Consider the following 19,846-nt stretch of genomic DNA (forward strand, 5'->3'; position numbering starts at 1 on the left):
ACAAAACGCCGCAATTTGGATATAACGATGGATTATTTTGGACCAAACCAACATTTGTTATTGAAGTAGCAGTCCTGGGAGTGCATTCTGACGAAGACAACAAAAGGTAATCAAAGTCTTATAATAGTAAATCTGATATTGGTGAGTGCTAAACTTGCCGGGTGTCTAAATAGCTAGCCCTGTGATGCCGGACTATGTACTTAGAATATTGCAAAATGTGCTTTCACCAAAAAGCTATTTTAAAATCGGACACATCGAGTGCATAGAGGAGTTCTGTATCTATAATTCTTAAAATAATTGTTATGCTTTTTGTGAACGTTTATCGTGAGTAATTTAGTAAATTGTTAGCAAATTCCTCCGGAAGTTTGCGGGGGGTATGCTAGTTCTGAACGTCACATGCTAATGTAAAAAGCTGTTTTTTGATATAAATATGAACTTGATTGAACAAAACATGCATGTATTGTATAACATAATGTCCTAGGTGTGTCATCTGATGAAGATCATCAAAGGTTAGTGCTGCATTTAGCTGTCTTCTGGGTTTTTGTGACATTATATGCTAGCTTGAAAAATGGGTGTCTGATTATTTCTGGCTTGGTACTCTGCTGACATAATCTAATGTTTTGCTTTCGCTGTAAAGCCTTTTTGAAATCGGACAGTGTGGTTAGATAAAGGAGAGTCTTGTCTTTAAAAAGCTGTGAAATAGTCATATGTTTGAAAAATTGAAGTTTTTGTATTTTTGAGGAATTTGTAATTCGCGCCACGCCTATCATTGGATATTGGAGCAGGTGTTCCGCTAGCGGAACGTCTAGATGTAAGAGGTTAAGGACAACAAAGTCAAGGTATTGGAGTGGCCATCACAAAGCCCTGACCTCAATCCTATGGAAAATATGTGGGCAGAACTGAAAAAGTATGTGCGAGCGAGGACGCCTACAAACCTGACTCAGTTACACCAGCTCTGTCAGGAGGAATGGGCCAAAATTCACCCAACTTATTGTGGGAAGCTTGTGGAAGGCTACCCGTAATGTTTGACCCAAATTAAACAATTTAAAGGAAATGCTACCAAATACTAATTGAGTGTATGTAAACTTCTGACCCAGTGGGAATGTGATGAAAGAAATGTAATCTGAAATAAATCATTCCCTCTACTATTATTCTGACATTTCACATTCTTAAAATAAAGTGGTGATCCTAACTGACCTAAGACAGGGAATTTTTACTAGGATTAAATGTCAGGAATTGTGAAAAACTGAGTTTAAATGCATTTGGCTAAGGTGTATGTAAACTTCAGACTTCAACTGTATACTGTTTTTGCATTAGAACTACACACCCAATTCAAATCATCAACACTTGATAAGTTGATCATTTGAAATCGGCTGTGTAGTGCTAGGGCAAAAACTTAAATGCACCCGTTTGGATCCCCACGACCAGGATTAAGAAAATATGTTCCATCTAGACTAATCACATTCCCCAACTCACTTCTCCCTGGCTACTGTATGTAGACATGATCCAACTCTGTGATCACATTGACTATAAGTCAGTTAATGTTTGTGTATCTATCTGTTTTCTTTTCAGACCACAAGCATGCCTGTTAAAAACTTTCAGTGTTGTAATTCTGACACTATTAATGTTTTTCAGGTGATGGCGGTTTATCATAGAGATGGGCAACTCTGGTCCTCGGAATGCAATTTGTTTAATCAGGTGTGTTAGCTGGGGCAGGGGAAGTGTGACACCAATCAGGCCCCAGATGGCTGAAGTAACATGATGAGAATGACCAGATCGAGATGGAATCAACACTCCAGAATTATGTGATACAGGGCTCTTCTGGAGAGTTACCATCTTGTAGGTTCTCTCCAACCCTAATCTATACTGAACTAAAATAAACACAACGCAATTTCAAAGATTTTACTGAGTTACAGTGACATGTCTGGTGAGTATGCAGGCCATGAAAGAACTGGTTGGATATACTGCCAAAGTCTCGAATACGACGTTGGAGGCGGCTTATGGTAAAGAAATTAATTTTCAATTATCTGGCAACAGCTCTGTTGGACATTCAGCATGCCAATTGCACACTCCCTTAAAACAGCTGTGGCATTGTGTTGTGTGACAAAACTGCACATTTTAGAGTGGCCTTTTGTCCCGAACACAAGGTGCACATTTGTAATGATCATGCTGTTTAATCAGCTTCTTGATATGCCACACCTGCCAGGTTGATGGATTATCTTGGTAAAGGAGAAATGTTCACTAACAGGGATGTAAACAAATTTGTGGTCAAAATTTGAGTGAAGTACGATTTGAGCGTATGGAAAATTTCTGGGATCTTTTATTTCAGCTCATGAAACATGGGACCAGCACTTTACATGTTGCGTTTATATTTTTGTTAAGTATAGTTCATCTGATTCTAATAACCATCTGGTTGATAAGCTACAGGAGGGTACTCTCCAGTAGATCTGAACCGCCATCTTGTCCCCCCAACCTTGTCACCTCGCCAAATCAAATTAAAGTTTTTACTTGTCACATACACATGTTTTAGCAGATGTTATTGTGGGTGTAGCAAAATGCTTGTGCTTCTAGCTCCGACAGTGCAGTAATATCTAACAAGTTCACAACATGTACCCAATACACACAAATCTAAGTAAGGAAAGGAATTAAGAATATATACATACACCACCGTTCAACAGTTTGGGGTCACTTAGAAATGTCCTTGTGTTAAAGCAAATTTTTTGTCCATTAAAATAACATCAAATTGATAAAAAATACAGTGTAGACATTGTTAAATGTTGTAAATGACTATTGTAACTGGAAACGGCTGATTTTTAATGGAGTATCTACATAGTCGTACAGAGGCCCATTATCAGCAAACATCACTCCTGAGTTCCAATGGCACGTTGTGTTAGCGAATCCAAGTTTATCATTTTAAAAGGCTAACTGATCATTAGAATACCCTTTTGCAATTGTTAGCACAGCTGAAAACTGTTGTTCTGATTAAAGAAGCAAAAAAACTGGCATTCTTTAGACTAGTTGAGTATCTGGAGCATCAGCATTTGTGGGTTTGATTACAGGCTCAAAATGGCCAGAAACAAATAACTTTCTTCTGAAACTTAGTCTATTCTTGTTCTGAGAAATGAAGGCTATTCCATGCGAGAAATTGCCAAGAAACTGAAGATCTCGTACACCACTGTGTACTACTCCCTTCATAGAACAGCGCAAACTGGCTCTAACCAGAATATAAAGTGGAGTGGGAGGTTCCGGTGCACAACTGAGCAAGAGGACAAATACATTAGAGTGTCTAGTTTGAGAAACAGACATGTAACAAGTCCTCAAATGGCAGCTTCGTTAAATAAACTCAGCAAAAAAGAAGTGTCCTCTCACTGTCAACTGCGTTTATTTTCAGCAAACTTAACATGTGTAAATATTTGTATGACCATAACAAGGTTTCAACAACTGAGACAAACTGAACAAGTTCCACAGACATGTAGAACGACGGACCCTCCACCTCCAAATCGATCCCGCTCCAGAGTACAGGCCTTGGTGTAACGCTCAGTTCTCCGACGATAAACGCGAATTCAACCATCACCTCCGGTGAGACAAAACCGCGACTCGTCAGTGAAGAGCACTTTTTGCCAGTCCTGTCTGGTCCAGCGACGGTGGGTGTGTGCCCATAGGCAACGTTGTTGCCGGTGATGTCTGGTGAGAACCTGCCTTACAACAGGCCTACAAGCCCTCAGTCCAGCCTCTCTCAGCCTATTGCGGACAGTCTGAGCACTGATGGAGGGATTGTGCGTTCCTGGTATAACTGGGGCAGTTGTTTCCATCCTGTACCTGTCCCGCAGGTGTGATGTTTGGATGTACCGATCCTGTGCAGGTGTTGTTACACGTGGTCTGCCACTGCGAGGACAATCAGCTGTCCAGCCTGTCTCCCTGTAGCGCTGTCTTAGGCGTCTCACAGTACAGACATTGCAATTTATTGCCCTGGCCACATCTGCAGTTGTTTTCCTTTTATAGTCCGTGATTGTCTATAGACCCTGACACATACGTCTCGTGTCCAAGCCATTGAATTGCGACTTCACCTTGTCTCTATACTGATGTTTTGCCTGTTTGATTGCATTGCGGAGTGAATAACTGTTTGTATTCTGCCATATTCTCAGTCACCTTGCCATGGTTAAATGTGGTGGTTTGCATTTTCAGTTTTGCGCAAATGCTGCCATCTGTCCATGGTTTCTGGTTAGGGTGGGTTTTAATAGTCAGAGGGTACCACATCTCCTATACACTTCCTGATTAAACTCAGTCACTGTTTCAGTGTATTCATTTAAATAATTTTTGCAAGCTACCTAGAACATATCCCACTCCACGTGATCAAAACGTGGTCAGATTTGTCGAAAGGAGGGCAGAGGCAATGGCAAAAATGAACAGAAGCCTAGCTCCCAATACTGAGCTCTCTCTCCAATTGAACTTTTGTGTGTGTTTTAGTAATTTTGATTAGCAGATGGTGCCATGTGACTTCTGTTAAGGATGCTCTCATAAAAAAAAGTGTTAAATCACGTTTAACTACGTCAACATTTGTAATTGGCTGATACAGACTTTGTTACGTCCAGCTGGTGTTGTTAGCATAGGGCTAAGTATGTCAGGTTATGTGATGGGAAAAGCTAACAAATAGCGTTCTATCACATGGAACTACATAGTTGGTCAGTGACAAAAACTCTAAATGTAATCCATTTTAAAATCAGGCTGAACACTTTCTGAAGGCACTGTATGCCATTGCCCCAACTGTAGACCAGGCCTTGATGGAGCTACAACCTGACTTTGTTGTCTACAAAAACGTGTACTTAATGTGGACAAGACTAAATATATGTTGTTCTCTAATTCTCAACAATAGATCTGATGAACTACACATTTATACATTGGGTTTCTGCATATAAATACCTAGGCATTTGGATTGAGAAGGATATAACAAAAAAATATATACTGATGAATAAAGAAATCAAACATTTACTACAAAATGTAAATAGGATAATTTTGTGCCGAAGTATGTCACAACGTAAATGAAAGTTGAGTTTATTTCAATGGGAAAATGTTTGTTTTTTAATTAAGTAGAACGCACTCTTTATGACAGAATGTTAAATTTAGGTGAAATCAAACATTTTTTTGACCAAGTTACTCTTCTCAAAAGGCACCGAATTGGTGAAACAACCCTTGATGTATTTTGGACATTTTTTTTAAAGACATACTTTAAAAGACATGCTCTAGAACTTTGGCGACTACTAAATATTTTTTAAACCTCCCGCTTTGGGCTGGATATGTCAAAGTGTAGTTCATACATGCATAATCTATGAGCAGAATTACTGTTTTACCTCAATTAGCCAAGAAATCCCTTTTCTCTGAAAGCTGTGCTCCACCATTGTCCCTACATTTTCCCCCACGTAGCGTTTTCCCACTAGCAATTCAAGTTCTACCAACGAGCTTCAGCCCCTTGCCATTTGAGTGACATCTAGCAAGAGGCACATCATGCACACATAGCAGAGTAAAAGAGAGCAATGACGTGGTGCACATATGTCACATAGTATGCAATTTACGGGGACCACTTTTGGCTCGTGAGCACTACATTCAGAACTACTTGCTAATAAGTAAACAAAAGTACCGGAGAATCTCTTTAAACATTTTCTTCTCTAGAACAGCTGGACCGATCGGCACCAAATTTAGTAAGGAGCATCTCAAACATAAAAGGCTGTAACGTAACAAAATGTGGAAAATGTCAAGGGGTCTGAATACTTTCTGAATGCACTGTACCTTTATTTAAACAGGGAGTCACCATTGAGACCAGGGTCTATTTCACAAGGGAGCCCTGCATATACAATTCATAATACAAAATAAATAAAAAATCAGATACAAATTTACAGAATACAAATATTCAAGAAATACAGTGCGAAGGTCCCCAATCAATATTTGAAATTGTCCAAGCAGCACAAAAACATCCAATTGCAATGTATTTGTAGTTGGTTCCAGCAATGAGGTGCATTAAAACTAAGAGCGGATTTATCTAGTTGAAGCGCTTGAATGTTTTAATTCCTGTCCAATAGTGCCACCATGTGGTCAAACACGACTTTACAAGTTTGCTGGACTGACATCCATTTGAGTCAAACAGTTTGAGATATACAGTGAGCACCATAATTCATTGGACAGTGACCACTTGTTATTTTGGTTCTGTACTTTAGCACTTTGAGTTTGAAAGGATACAATGACGGTGAAGTGCAGACTGTCAGCTTTAATTTGAGGGTATTTTCATACATATCGGATGAACCGTTTAGAAATGACAGCACCTTTTGTACATGGTCTCCCCATTTTAAGGTACTACAAGTATTTGTTGAACTGGCTTCACAGATGTGTCGTTAGGCAGGAGTGTTCATTTGTGTCGTTAGTGAATGCAGTAGAGCTGTTGATGAATAGTATTGATTCTAGACTTTGCTATTGCCTTTGGAGGTTGTTGTTGGGGTGTGACAACATGAGGAAGACAGCAGTGTCGATTCAAATGAAGCTGGCAGTCATAAGGCTCAGAAATGAAAATCAATCAATCAGGAACATTGCAAAAACCCTGGGCATGCCTAGGTCAAAAATTTGGTTCATCATTAACAAGAAAAAAAACTACCGGTGAACTCAATTATGTCAAAAGATCCGGTAGACATACTACCTCAATCAGCCTGACTAACCGGTGTCTGTATGTAGCCTCGCTACTTTTACAGCCTCGCTACTGTATATAGCCTGTCTTTTACTGTCGTTTTATTTCTTTACCTACCTATTGTTAACCTAATACCTTATTTGCACTATTGGTTAGAGCTGGTAAGTAAGCTATTCACTGTTGTATTCAGCGCACGTGACAAATAAACTTTGATTTGATATTGCTTGAGAGGGTGTAGCCCTGGCCCCTTTACCGTCTTGCAAAGTGTTAACCTTGTAGGTCTTACCATCTCACAGGAATTTGCATTTGACTTTGCCCTTACGGAAGAAGAATTAATGCCAATAAAGAGAATAGGGTTTCTCGCAGCTTCGCTGCTTGAACCCCTAATAGAAAAGGCTGTTGGGAAAGAGGATAGATAAGAGATTGGATATAAATAAAGGAATAGATACCTGTAGGGTGTAGGGACACAATGCAGACACCAGGATGTGCTGTTCTCCCCCAGTAGGCTGTCCCGATTGGCTGTCTCATATGCCACTCCCACCCGGTATGCAGGACTTCTGGTCACATTGGTCTCCCAGTAGTGATGCCCCCTCATGGGTAACAACTCACCCAGGACAGATGGACATCTAGGGGTAAAACACACACACCACACTTAGCATCTCATTTATCCAGAGACCTGGCAAAATGTCAGCCAAGTAAAAGCATCACATTTGCATCAAACATTATATTGCAGAGCAGCACACACATCACAGACAGAAGATACCTGAGCAAGACAAAACTCACTCGTTAACCACATCCCCTCTCTCTGTGTATGTGTCCTGGGGGTAGTACAGGGTGGTCTGGTCCTCAGACAGTTTCAGGACAGGGTGAGCCGAAGCCTTCAACAGGTGGAACCTAGTTCCTGGATACAGTGTACAGAGGTCAGTATGTGTGGCTGTGTGTGTGCATGTTTGTGTATGTGCGCGCGGTTCTCGCCCTCACCCCTGGTAGATATGAGAGCAGCCTCGCTCTGTTCGCTGGCTCCAGCCTTGTTGACAGCTTTGATGTAGAACAGGTAGTTCTCATTGGGATGCAGTAGTACCCTCTGTTGTCTGCCCTGGATACCTGAGATAGACCTACACACATCCATGCACCCACCACACACACACACGAGGGATAATCATTGCTTGACATCTTTGAATGACGACATGATAGCAGTTTGTAAATGGAAACGACGGTTACGTATGCAACCACATTAATGTGAGCTATATGGATCACTCCAATATATTGGTATCACTGCGCGGCGGAAGGATACATCCGAGGTGAGGATTTACAGATTTACTCCCGTGTACACCTGTGTCACGGCTGGGGTCCGCCCCAATATACAGACCCATGGCCGCGACACGTTCTCTACATCATTTTTGAGGCGCCTCTAGCTCCATAGAGGTTTGGAGTGATCCATATAGCAAAAATAACCGTGGTTACATAACTAACCTTCGTTATGTATCACTATATTGGATCACTCTAATATATATTGGTATACCCGTACCAGATTAGTCGGTGCTAGAGGGACCTGGCCAGCCAGCGGCGAAGCCCCAGCGCGGGATCGAGACGCAGGGGCCATTAATGTGGAAGGGGAGGCAACGCCCAGGACCACTGACCCAACTGCAGAGGGAGGTGCCACATTTACCCGATAGTACCTAGCAAAGGTGCAAGAGGAAGCCCAGCTGGCCGCAGCACAGATATTAGCGAGGGGCACTCCTCTCAGAGCCCAAGACGCAGCCACACCTCGTGCTGAATGTGCCACCACAGATCCCAGCACTGGCCTGCCAGCCAGACAGCCAGGCGGTATGCTGTCGTAATCGTGTACACGATCCAGTGAGACAAAGAGCTGGTCTGTTGTTCTCACTGACCTCGTCCGCTCCACATTAGGCAGCCAGTGCCCTCACAGGGCACAGCATGCCGGAGGGAGGCCCAGACTCCCCCGCCACTGCCGAGGGGAGGTCATAAGCAGACAGGATAAAAAGGGATGTTCACATGTCTGTCTGACAGAACCTTTGGGAAGAATGAAGGGTTGGGGCAGAGAGATACACTCCTCCCCCCAGGGTCCATCCAGTAGCACTCAGAACTCACCAAAAGAGCATGGAGCTCACCCACCCTCTTCATGGAAGTAATCGCTACCAAGAAAACCACCTTCATAGAGAGGTGTTTCAGGGAGGCAGACTTCAATGGTTCGAAAGGCGGCTTTGCCAAAGCTGCCAAGACCACACAAGATCCCAGCTCGCCATTGAGCGGGTCATAACTGGACGCAGGCAACGAACCCCCTTCATAAACCTGGAGACCAAGGGATGGCGCCCCACTGGCCTGTCCATCCACTCCGCATGGCAGGAAAACATAGCGGCCAAATACCCTCATCCAAGCGAGACTGCAGGTATTGGAGGACATACTGCACCCCGCATGACTCAGGCACAATCTCAATACCAGTGCACCAAGAGCAGAACAATCGCCAGCGCAACTGGTATGCCGCGGTTGTAACCAGCGCCCTTGCGCTCTGCATGGTGTTCATTAACCTGTTAGGGCTAGGGGGCAGCATTGACACGGCTGGATAAAAAACATACCCGATTTAATCTGGTTACCACTCCTACTCAGTAACTAGAATATGCATATACTTATTACATATGGATAGAAAACACCCTAAATTTTCTAAAACTGTTTGAATGGTGTCTGTGAGTATAACAGAACTCAAATGGCAGGTCAAAACCTGAGAGATTCCTTTACAGGAAGTGGCCTGTCTGACCATTTCTGGAACTTCTTTGCCATCTCTATCATTTACTAAGGATCTCTGCTCTAACGTGACACTTCCCACGTCGTCCATAGGCTCTCATAGCCCGGGAAAAAGAGAATGTCGTCATTCCAGCCCCAGGCTGAAACACATTATCGCCTTTCTCAAGTGGCCCATCAAGAGACACTAGCTTATGCGCGTGACCCCGACCGCCCCGCCTTTGGGATTTTTTCCTCTGTTTGCCGAAAAGGAGATTCCCTGTCGGAATTTTATCGCTTTTCTAACGAAAAAATGACGTAAAAATTGATTTTAAACAGCGGTTGACATGCTTCGACGTACGGCAATGGAATACTTTGAATTTTATTGTCAGGAATTGCGCCAAGCGCCGACACTTCTTTACTATTTCGGATAGTGTCTGGAACGCATTCGAACAAAACGCTGCTATTCGGATATAACGATGGATTATTTTGGACCAAACCAACATTTGTTATTGAAGTAGACGTCCTGGGTGTGCATTCTGACGAAGACAACAAAAGGTAATGACATTTTTATAATAGTAAATATGATTATGGTGAGTGCTAAACTTGCCGGGTGTCTAAATAGCGAGCCCGTGATGCCTGGGCTATGTACTTAGAATATTGCAAAATGTGCTTTCACCAAAAAGCTATTTTAAAATCGGACATATCGAGTGCATAGAGGAGGTCTGTATCTATAATTCTTAAAATAATTGTTATGCTTTTTGTGAACGTTTATCGTGAGTAATTTAGTAAAATGTTAGCGAATTCCCCGTAAGTTTGCGGGGGGTATGCTAGTTCTGAACGTCACATGCTAATGTAAAAAGCTGGTTTTTGATATAAATATGAACTTGATTGAACAAAACATGCATGTATTGTATAACATAATGTCCTAGGGTTGTCATCTGTTGAAGATCATCAAAGGTGAGTGCTGCATTTAGCTGTCTTCTGGGTTTTGGTGACATTATATGCTGGCTTGAAAAATGGGTGTCTGATTATTTCTGGCTTGGTACTCTGCTGACATAATCTAATGTTTTGCTTTCGTTGTAAAGCCTTTTTGAAATCGGACAGTGTGGTTAGATTAACGAGAGTCTTATCTTTAAATGGCTGTAAAATAGTCATATGTTTGAGAAATTGAAGTAATAGGATTTTGAAGATTTTGAAAATCGCGCCACAGGCTGGCAGTGGATGTTACGTAGGTGGGACGAATTCGTCCCGCCGGTCCCATAGAGGTTAAACCCTCCTGTAGTCTTAACATGGACCATTGGTGCCATTCAGTGGCCAAGCCCACAGACTGATGCGGTGCGGCCTCGGATGCCACAGAGTTCCCCCGACCTGAGACAGCAGGTCTGGTCTCAGGGGAAGTTGCCAAGGTGTCCCAGACAACAGGAGAAGGCTGAACCAGGGTCGTCTGGGCCAGTATGGGGCCACCAGAAGCAGACGATGCTCTGCTATCCTGGTCCTGTCCAGCACAGCCTGGATTCAGGGGAAAAGGGGGGTAATGCCCAATCGTGAGCCTGAGTATCCAAGCCCAGAGGCCCTGGTGGCTCTGACATGGAGTACCACAGGGGGGCAGTGCGCATTGTCCAGGAAGGCAAACAGGTTCACCTGCACCCTACCGAACTTGTCCCACAGGTGCTGCACCACCTGGGGATGTAGGCTCCAGTCCCAAGGTGGAAGGCCCTCCTTCGAGAACATATCCACTGCCACATTTAGGATGCCAGGTACATGCGCTGCGCGTAGAGATGCTAGATGTCCCTGAGCCCAGAGAAGGAGGTCCTGTGCCATAATATGGAGGCACTGGGACCTAAGTCCACTCTGATGGTTGATGTAAGCCACCACTGTGGTGTTGTCGATTCTCACCAGGACATGTCTTCCCTTCAGATGTGAAGGAAAGACTACAGGGCCAGCAGTACAGCTCGGAGCTGTAGTGTATTGATGTGCCTGCCAGTCTAAGGGGGTAGCCAACAGCCGCTGGGCGACCTGGCCTTGGTCGGGTCCCAGGGGAATCAACAACAAGGCTGCCGTCAGCAAGCATTGGCAGGTTAGGGCAGATACCAATCACCCCTGCCGAAAGTGGTCGAAGCAAAATAAGATCGCCTGAACCCTTCTGGTGGTAGGCATGCTCTCATGAGAACTGAGTCCAGTTCCATGACAATGAAGGCATCAGATGATTCTTCTTGTCATGCATAATAATGCAAAGCCCACCAATGTGGGTCAGGAGCATGCCTCTGACAGGTCCTGGTTGGGGCACAAATCAATCAAACCAATCGTCCAGGTAATTGAGGATCAACAATCCTCGGGACGTGAGAGGTGTCAGGATAGCGTCCATGCACTTTGCGAAAGTGCGGGGTGCCAAGGAGAGGCCAAAGGGAAGAACCATGAATTCGTAAGCGAATCAGAGGTACTGCCAATGACCTGGGTGAACAGGAACATGGAAGTACGCATCCATCAGGTCCAGCATCACAAACCACTGGTTCCTGGACACGGCCTGCAACACGTGGGCTGGGGACAACATGTGGAACCTCAGTACCTTCAAGTACCCATTGAGGTTGCGGAGATCCAGAAATCGGTCAAAACCCTCTGTCTCTTTTTGTGACCACAAAATAAGTGGAGTAGAACCCACCTAGCGGTTCTCAATCCTGCGGATGATACCCTTGTCAGGAGTGTGGAAATCTATAGCCGCAGGGTTTTCTTCAGGGCGGCCACCGTGGTCCCTGAAAGACAGAGAACGGCACCAGAATTGGAGTCGGTACCTCTCGAGCACTGAAGACAACACCCATGGGGACTCCACACACACCTCCCACTTTGCACTTTGAGACCGGGAGAAGCGGCCGAGGCCGGGGAAGGGCGTGTCAGGGGACCTGCCGGGGCCTGCCTCTCCTCTGGCGCCCCAAGCGCATGGGTCCCCCAGGCACGTCCCTATGGCGGTGACGGTTGACACCATCACAAAGGGAAGCTCAGCCAAGCCAACAAGGCCACGGAACTGTTTGGCCATAATGGCCATCGTTATGTTAGGAGGAAAAAGGGGGAGGCTTGCAAACTGAAGAACACCATCCCAACCGTGAAGCACTGGGGTGGAAGCATCATGTTGTGGGGGTGCTTTGCTGCAGGAGGGACTGCTGCACTTCACAAAATAGATGGCATCATGAGGAAAGAAAATTATGTGGATATATTGAAGCAACATCTCAAGACATCAGTCAGGAAGTTAAAGCTTGGTCGCAAATGGATCTTCCACATGGACAATGACACAAAGCATACTTCCAAAGTTGTGGCAAAATGGCTTAAGGACAACAAAGTCAAGGTATTGGAGTGGCCATCACAAAGCCCTGACCTCAATCCTAAGGAAAATATGTGGGCAAAACTGAAAAGCGTGTGCGAGCAAGGAGGCCTCCAAACCTGACTCAGTTACACCAGCTCTGTCAGGAGGAATGGGCTAAAATTCACCCAACTTATTGTGGGAAGCTTGTGCAAGGCTACCCGAAACGTTTGACCCAAGTTAAACAATTTAAAGGCAATGCTACCAAATACTAATTGAGTGTATGTAAACTTCTGACCCACTAGGAATGTGATGAAAGAAATAAAAGCTGAAATCAAATCATTCTCTCTACTATTATTCTGACATTTCACATTCTTATAATAAAGTGGTGATCCTAACTGACCTAAGACAGGGAATCTTTATTAGGATTAAATGTCAGGAATTGTGAAAAAACTAAGTTAAAATGTATTTGGGTAAGGTGTATGTAAACTTTCGACTTCAACTGTATATGTGGCTCTCAAGTCCACATCAAAGACTCTGGGGGGGTCCCGCCTTCAGTCATGATGGGGACAGATGGAGAGTCCTCACTGTCCACCAGTTGATGTCCAGTGCAGTGGCTACCCAAGTGAGTAGGCCGCTCATAGCTTCTTGAGCCGCTCGGGGCAATGAAGCCCCGCAAGCGGCTTCAGATGGCCCATCAGCCTGGTAGCTCCGCTCACATGGTGAACAGTTCCAGCATCGTCTCCCAGGAACAGCCTATCTTTGGCCAACAGGGAACAGCTGTCGTTGCCATCGAAGCTATCAACCTCCTGATGCAGGGCATGCGCCCTCCGTTGAAGGTGGTCTCAGCGGTTTGTACAGGACTTGCAGCAGATGGGCTCTGCTTGCGGTGGCTCTGGCCACGCTTCCTTGGAAGGGTACTGGGCCCAGTAGAGGTATTAACAGCTCGCTGCCGCACCACTCCTGAGGGAGGGAGCTCGTCCCCAGCCTGGCCTACCCACTTGCGCATGGCCTCCAATCGCGCCAGGTGCAGGCGTTCTAAGAACACCACACAAAACAGGCATCCAGTATGGTTCAAACCCAGGCAGTTCATACACGAGGTATGCGGATCCCCAGGGGGATGCCACCATCACCCCTGTCACAAAGGGAAGCCATAAGCTCAGCCAAGCCAACTAGGCCATCGAGCAGGGGTCTGACGCCCTGGGAGAGCTATGTCGTGACCCGCTTGGAGGAATAGGAACCCGGTGAGGGATAAATTACCCAGTACCTCTCCTAACAGGCAGAAAAAAACAGAAAAAAAACCAGCAAGCAGGTAATGGATAAGATGTATGTGTGTTTTTGTTTCATGCCAACTGCGATTTTACCTAGAAGGATTCAAAACAGAACCATATGATGGAGTAAACTCTGGAGTTCCTTAACAAAGTTAATGTCTCAATGTAGTGGCAGCCCACCACCATACTCTTACATTCTGCAGGAGAAAGAACAAGAAAACCCTGTAGGGGAATTAGCAGAGAACCCGTTTAGGGTAATTAGCAGAGGACAGCATGTTAAAAGCAATTCACAACACACACAAAACAAGCCAGTCGGCAAGTTGTGTAAGGTAAATAGAGTTTGTGGCAGCAAGAGCCATCAATATATTAATGGATGCACACAGAGTCATAGTGTAACAGGCTGACTACACCGCTCACGTCGTATGCGCGAGCGTTGCAAAATAAATGTAGACATACATGTTATTCAATTATTGCACGCACACTGCTCGCGGGCGCCAACGAGTGTCTGCTTTGCCAAGGGCTAAAATAGAAGTCAGTTCTATTTGTGACCAGATCACACCGCAAGTCCTGCCTTTCCCATCTCCTCATTGGTTTGTAGAAGCAGGTACACACGTGCCATCTCCTCATTGGTTATACCCACGTGGGTGACTGAACGAGGTCAGTGGCAGTAATGCACCTAATTTATGAAAGTTGCCAATCACAATATAAAGTCAAAAGAAAAAGCTTGGAAGGAGGAGAGATGACTAGAAGCGATTCGGTTGACCGTTTTGTGTGGATTAATTGTCAGAGATGAGCACATTGTGCATTTCAGGTAAAATAACAACTCAATGTTTATATCCCAGGACAAATTAGCTAGCAAGTGCAAGCTAGCTAGCTAAATTGCCATACATGTTTAATGATTTTCGACCTGTCTTCAAGTTAATGTAATTGGTTCAGAGTTGGTTTTGATATTTTAACCTGATCGGGTTTGGTGTGGGGGGACAAAATACATTTATGCACGGTGGCGCGGTTTAGGTTCCGTGTAACGCTAACGACACACAAGCACGACAAACCACGGGGGGAGGATACAGATCAACCGCGCGCAGTGAGTGGCGCACTCAAGAGGAGGGGCTGGCCATGTGGCCAGCTGCTACATGGTGCAAACAACCAGTGAGTATACGTCCACGCAAGATATTACACTTACCAAGGGAACTTCAGAAAGTTCGTACCTCGGCCATCCGCCGAGAAAATGAAAGAGAACGTGTCGCGGTCATGGGGTCTATATATAGGGGCGGACCCCAGCCGTGATACAAGGTGTACACGGGAGTAAATCCTCACCTCGGATGTATCCCTCCTCTGCGGAGTGATACAAATATATTGGAGTGATCCCATATAGTGAAACATAACTGTCATTTAAAGAAGAGCTGTCGCAAAAAAAACCATGTTACTCACCCTAGCAGAGCTGGTTAGACTGTTTTCATTGTTATCAAGAAGGTTAGTAACTGTAACTCTAATAGCAAGAATTTACACCCAGCAATTATTACTGAAACCTGTCATAACAACAAGGTGTAGGTCGTTCGTAAACGTATAAATTATTCTGCACTCTGGGACTCTCAAACCAGAGTGTTCTATTATCGGATTAGGTTGCCAAAGTGAATTTACTCTTGGTAACTTGGAAACACCCACATCAAACCACGCCTCCAAGACACAAATCTCGTTTTCAGTGGCATTTTTGTGTGTATGCTTGAAGTGATGGAGGATATTAGAGTAGTACATAGTGTGTGTGTCTGGGGGGGTTGCATGCCATGTGTGTGTGCCTGTGTGAGACCCACCTAAGCCCTTCTCCCTCAAGGGCGTACTGTCTGCAGTACTCCAGGGTGTAACTCTGCGTGGGTGTTTGGTTGTCCACATTCCAACGCAACGTGGCCGAGTCCCACAGTATCGTACACCGCCCCGTATCAATCACTGGCACCGATGGGGCTGTCAACCAATTAATCAATAAATCACAGGAGAACCATGCATTGGTCCATATGACCACAGTATGACATCAGAAGACATTTCTGCTTTACCGACTGACTCACCAGTTCTGAAGGGTAGTCTCTCACTGGGCAGGGAGCAGCCGGTATAGTTGACAGCCATCACCCACACCTTATAAACCTTGTCAGGCTCCAGCTCCTCTAGAACACAGTAACTCTCCTTCACTGTCACGCGGTACTCATCCGACACCGCTGGGCAGAGAACACACACAGAGCTGTTAGGCTGCGTTTAGACAGGCAAATTCTGATGTTTCTGTTCTTTTGACCAATCACATCAGATCTTTTCACATTAGATCTTTTTCAGACCTGATTGGTAAAAAATACACATTTGTGAAATAAACATAAAATAGGGCTGCCTGTCTAAATGCAGCCTGTGTGTAGGCTACCACCTTGTGGGTCCTGCCTAAATGCAGCCTGTGTGTAGGCTACCTCCTTGTGGGTCCTGCCTAAATGCAGCCTGTGTGTAGGCTACCTCCTTGTGGGTCCTGTCTAAATGCAGCCTGTGTGTGTGTGTGTGTGTGTGTGTGTGTGTGTGTGTGTGTGTGTGTGTGTGTGTGTGTGTGTGTGTGTGTGTGTGTGTGTGTGTGTGTGTGTGTGTGTAGGCCACCTCCTTGTGGGTCCTGTCTAAATGCAGCCTGTGTGTGTGTAGGATACCTCCTTGTAGGTCTTGTCTAAATGCAGACTGTGTGTGTTTAAGCCTTCTCCTTGTGGGTCCTGTCTAATTGCAGCCTCTGTGTGTGTGTGTGTGTGTGTGTGTGTGTGTGTGTGTGTGTGTGTGTGTGTGTGTGTGTATGCTACCTCCTTGTGGCTCCTGTCTAAATGCAGCCTGCGAGTGTGTAGGCTACCTCGTTGTGGGTTATGTCGCTTATGCAGCCTGTTTGTGTGTGTATGCTACCTCATTGTGGGTCCTGACTTTATGCAGCCTGTGTGTGTAGGTTACCTTCTTGTGGGTCCTGTCTAAATACAGCCAGTGTGTGTGTAAGCTATCTCTTTGTGGGTCCTGTCTAAATACAGCCTGTGTGTGTGTCGGCTAACTCCTTGTGGCTCCTGTCTGAATTCAGCCTGTGTGTGTGTGTGTGTGTAGGCTACCTCCTTGTGGGTCCTGTCTAAATGCAAATTGTGTGTGTGTGTAGACTACCTCCTTGTGGCTCCTGTCTGAATTCTGCCTGTGTGTGTGTTTGTGTAGGCTACCTCCTTGTGGGTCCTGTCTAAATACAGCCTGTGTGTGTGTGTAGGCAACCTCCTTGTGGGTCCTTGTCTAAATGTAGCCTGTGTGTGGGCTACCTCCTTGTGGGTTCTGTCTAAATGCAGCCTGTCTGTGTTTGTAGGATATCTCCTTGTGGGTCCAGTTTAAATGCAGCCTGTGTGTGTGTGTGTGTGTAGGCTATCTCCTTGTGGTTCCTGTCTAAATGCTGCCTGTGTGTGTGTGTGTGTGTGGGGGGGGGGGCTACCTCCTTGTTGTTCCCGGCTACCTCATTGTGGGTTCTATCTAAATGCAGCCTGTGTGTGTGTGTGTCTAGGCTACCTCCTTGTGGGTCCTGTCTAAATGCAGCCTGTGTGTGTGTGTGTGTGTGTGTGTGTGTGTGTGTGTGTGTGTGTGTGTGTGTGTGTGTGTGTGTGTGTGTGTGTGTGTGTGTGTGTGTGTGTGACTAACTCCTTGTTGGTCCTGTCTAAATGCAGCCTGTGTGTGTGTAGACTACCTCCTTTTGGGTCCTGTCTAAATGCAGCCTATATGTGTAGGCTATCTCCTTGTGGATCCTAGCTACCTCCTTGTGGTTCCTGTCTAAATGCAGCCTGTGTGTTTAGGCTACCTCCTTGTGGGTACTGTCTAAATGCAGCGTGTGTGTGTGTGTGTGTGTGTGTGTGTGTGTGTGTGTGTGTGTGTGTGTGTAGGCTACCTCCTTGTAGCTCCTGTCTAAATGCAACCTGTGTGTGTGTGTAGGCTTCCTCCTTGTTGGTCCTGTCTAAATGCAGCCTGTGTGTGTGTGTGTGTAGGCTTCCTCCTTGTTGGTCCTGTCTAAATGCAGCCTGTGTGTGTGTGTAGGCTACCTCCTTGTGGGTCCTGTCTAAATGCAGCCTGTGTGTGTAGGCTACCTCCTTGTGGGTCTTCCATACAGTAGACCTGGAAGCAGTCTATGATGTCTCCAGGGTTGACCCTCCAGTAAACAGTCACACTGGTGCTGCTGGCTGAAGCACACTCCTGAGGCTGCAGAGACGGCTTCTGAGGAACTGAGACACACAGAGAGAGGGGGCAGATAGAGTTAGAGAGAAAGAGAAAGTGTTTGTTTCTGTTCGAGAGAGACCCACCTGGGATTCCCTTGCGTCGTGTGTGTGTATTGACTGCATTGCCCTTGGCGTAGTCTTCAAACACTAGTAGTCCCCGAGGACCCAGCTCCAGTGACATGGCTGACTGTAGTGCTTCTGTTAACCTTGGAGAGGCAAACAACAATTATGAGAGTGTTTGTGTGTATGTGGCAACGGTCATCGAAACAATTCTAATAAATGCAACAGTTGGACAGTGGTTGAAGATACTCAAAACTTTTAGCATTTTTACATTCCGTTAGATATTGACTGAATTATAGCACATAAAACGTTTTACTGGGACAGAGAGTTTGGTGGGAATATATGTATTCAGTTTGTCAAATGTCACCGTTTTTATTAGAATGCACTCATACAGTATATACATTTTCTTATTGTATCAGGTATTTATTTAATTTGTTGTGTTAAAATAAAGAAAATGTGCCTCATTTGCATAAATTCACTGGGTATACATATATGAATAAATTAACATAATGTGGTGTAACAGGACGGCAACCACTAAACACTTACTCCGTCTACCCTACCTACCTGCACTCACCTGCGCTGTCTAGACTGCCACATGAATTACTGTTGTTGTCACATTCTATTGTAAAATAAAATTATATGTTATTGGTCACATACACGTGGTTAGCAGATGTTAATGTGTTAATGTAAGTGCAGCAAAATGCATGTGCTTCTAGTTCCGACAGTGCAGTAACAAGTGTGTCAATAGCAGGATACCCTCAGACACTGAGAATACCAAACATTAGGAACACCTTCCTAATACAGTGGGGGAAAAAAGTATTCCCACTTAAAGTTCTCCCACTTAAAAAGATGAGAGAGGCCTGTAATTTTCATCATAGGTACACGTCAGCTATGACAGACAAAATCAGAAAAAAAATCCAGAAAATCACATTGTAGGATTTCTAATGAATTTATTTGCAAATTATGGTGGAAAATAAGTATTTGGTCACATACAAACAAGCAAGATTTCTGGCTCTCACAGACCTGTAACTTCTTCTTTAAGAGGCTCCTCTGTCCTCCACTCGTTACCTGTATTAATGGCACCTGTTTGAACTTGTTATCAGTATAAAAGACAACCTGTCCCCAACCTCAAACAGTCACACTCCAAACTCCACTATGGCCAAGACCAAAGAGCTGTCAAAGGACACCAGAAACAAAATTGTAGACCTGCACCAGGCTGGGAAGACTGAATCTGCAATAGGTAAGCAGCTTGGTTTGAAGAAATCACCGTGGGAGCAATTATTAGGAAATGACCACTGATAATCTCCCTCGATCTGGGGCTCCACGCAAGATCTCACCCCGTGGGGTCAAAATTATCACAAGAACGGTGAGCAAAAATCCCAGAACCACACGGGGGGACCTAGTGAATGACCTGCAGAGAGCTGGGACCAAAGTAACAAAGCCTACCATCAGTAACACACTACGCCGCCAGGGACTCAAATCCTGCATTGCCAGACGTGTCCCCCTGCTTAACCTGTTATGGCTAGGGGGCAGTATTTTCACGGCTGGATAAAAAACGTATCCGATTTAATCT

General features: G+C 45.0%; 1 protein-coding gene across 1 annotated transcript in view; it reads right to left on the reverse strand.

The window, feature by feature from the left end:
- cmya5 (cardiomyopathy associated 5) overlaps nucleotides 1-19,846 on the reverse strand; it is a 96,146-nt gene that overhangs the window by 36,801 nt on the left and 39,499 nt on the right. The window contains exons 7-13 of the mRNA XM_045709108.1: nucleotides 18,298-18,419; nucleotides 18,085-18,219; nucleotides 16,036-16,182; nucleotides 15,787-15,934; nucleotides 7,652-7,785; nucleotides 7,454-7,571; nucleotides 7,120-7,296 (exon numbers count right to left, since the gene is read on the reverse strand). Of these exons, the coding sequence (XP_045565064.1) occupies nucleotides 7,120-7,296; nucleotides 7,454-7,571; nucleotides 7,652-7,785; nucleotides 15,787-15,934; nucleotides 16,036-16,182; nucleotides 18,085-18,219; nucleotides 18,298-18,419 (981 nt within the window). The remainder of the gene's footprint in view (nucleotides 1-7,119; nucleotides 7,297-7,453; nucleotides 7,572-7,651; nucleotides 7,786-15,786; nucleotides 15,935-16,035; nucleotides 16,183-18,084; nucleotides 18,220-18,297; nucleotides 18,420-19,846) is intronic.

This window comes from Salmo salar, chromosome ssa26 (assembly GCF_905237065.1).
Source record: "Salmo salar chromosome ssa26, Ssal_v3.1, whole genome shotgun sequence".
In the NCBI taxonomy this organism is placed as follows: Eukaryota; Metazoa; Chordata; class Actinopteri; order Salmoniformes; family Salmonidae; genus Salmo; species Salmo salar.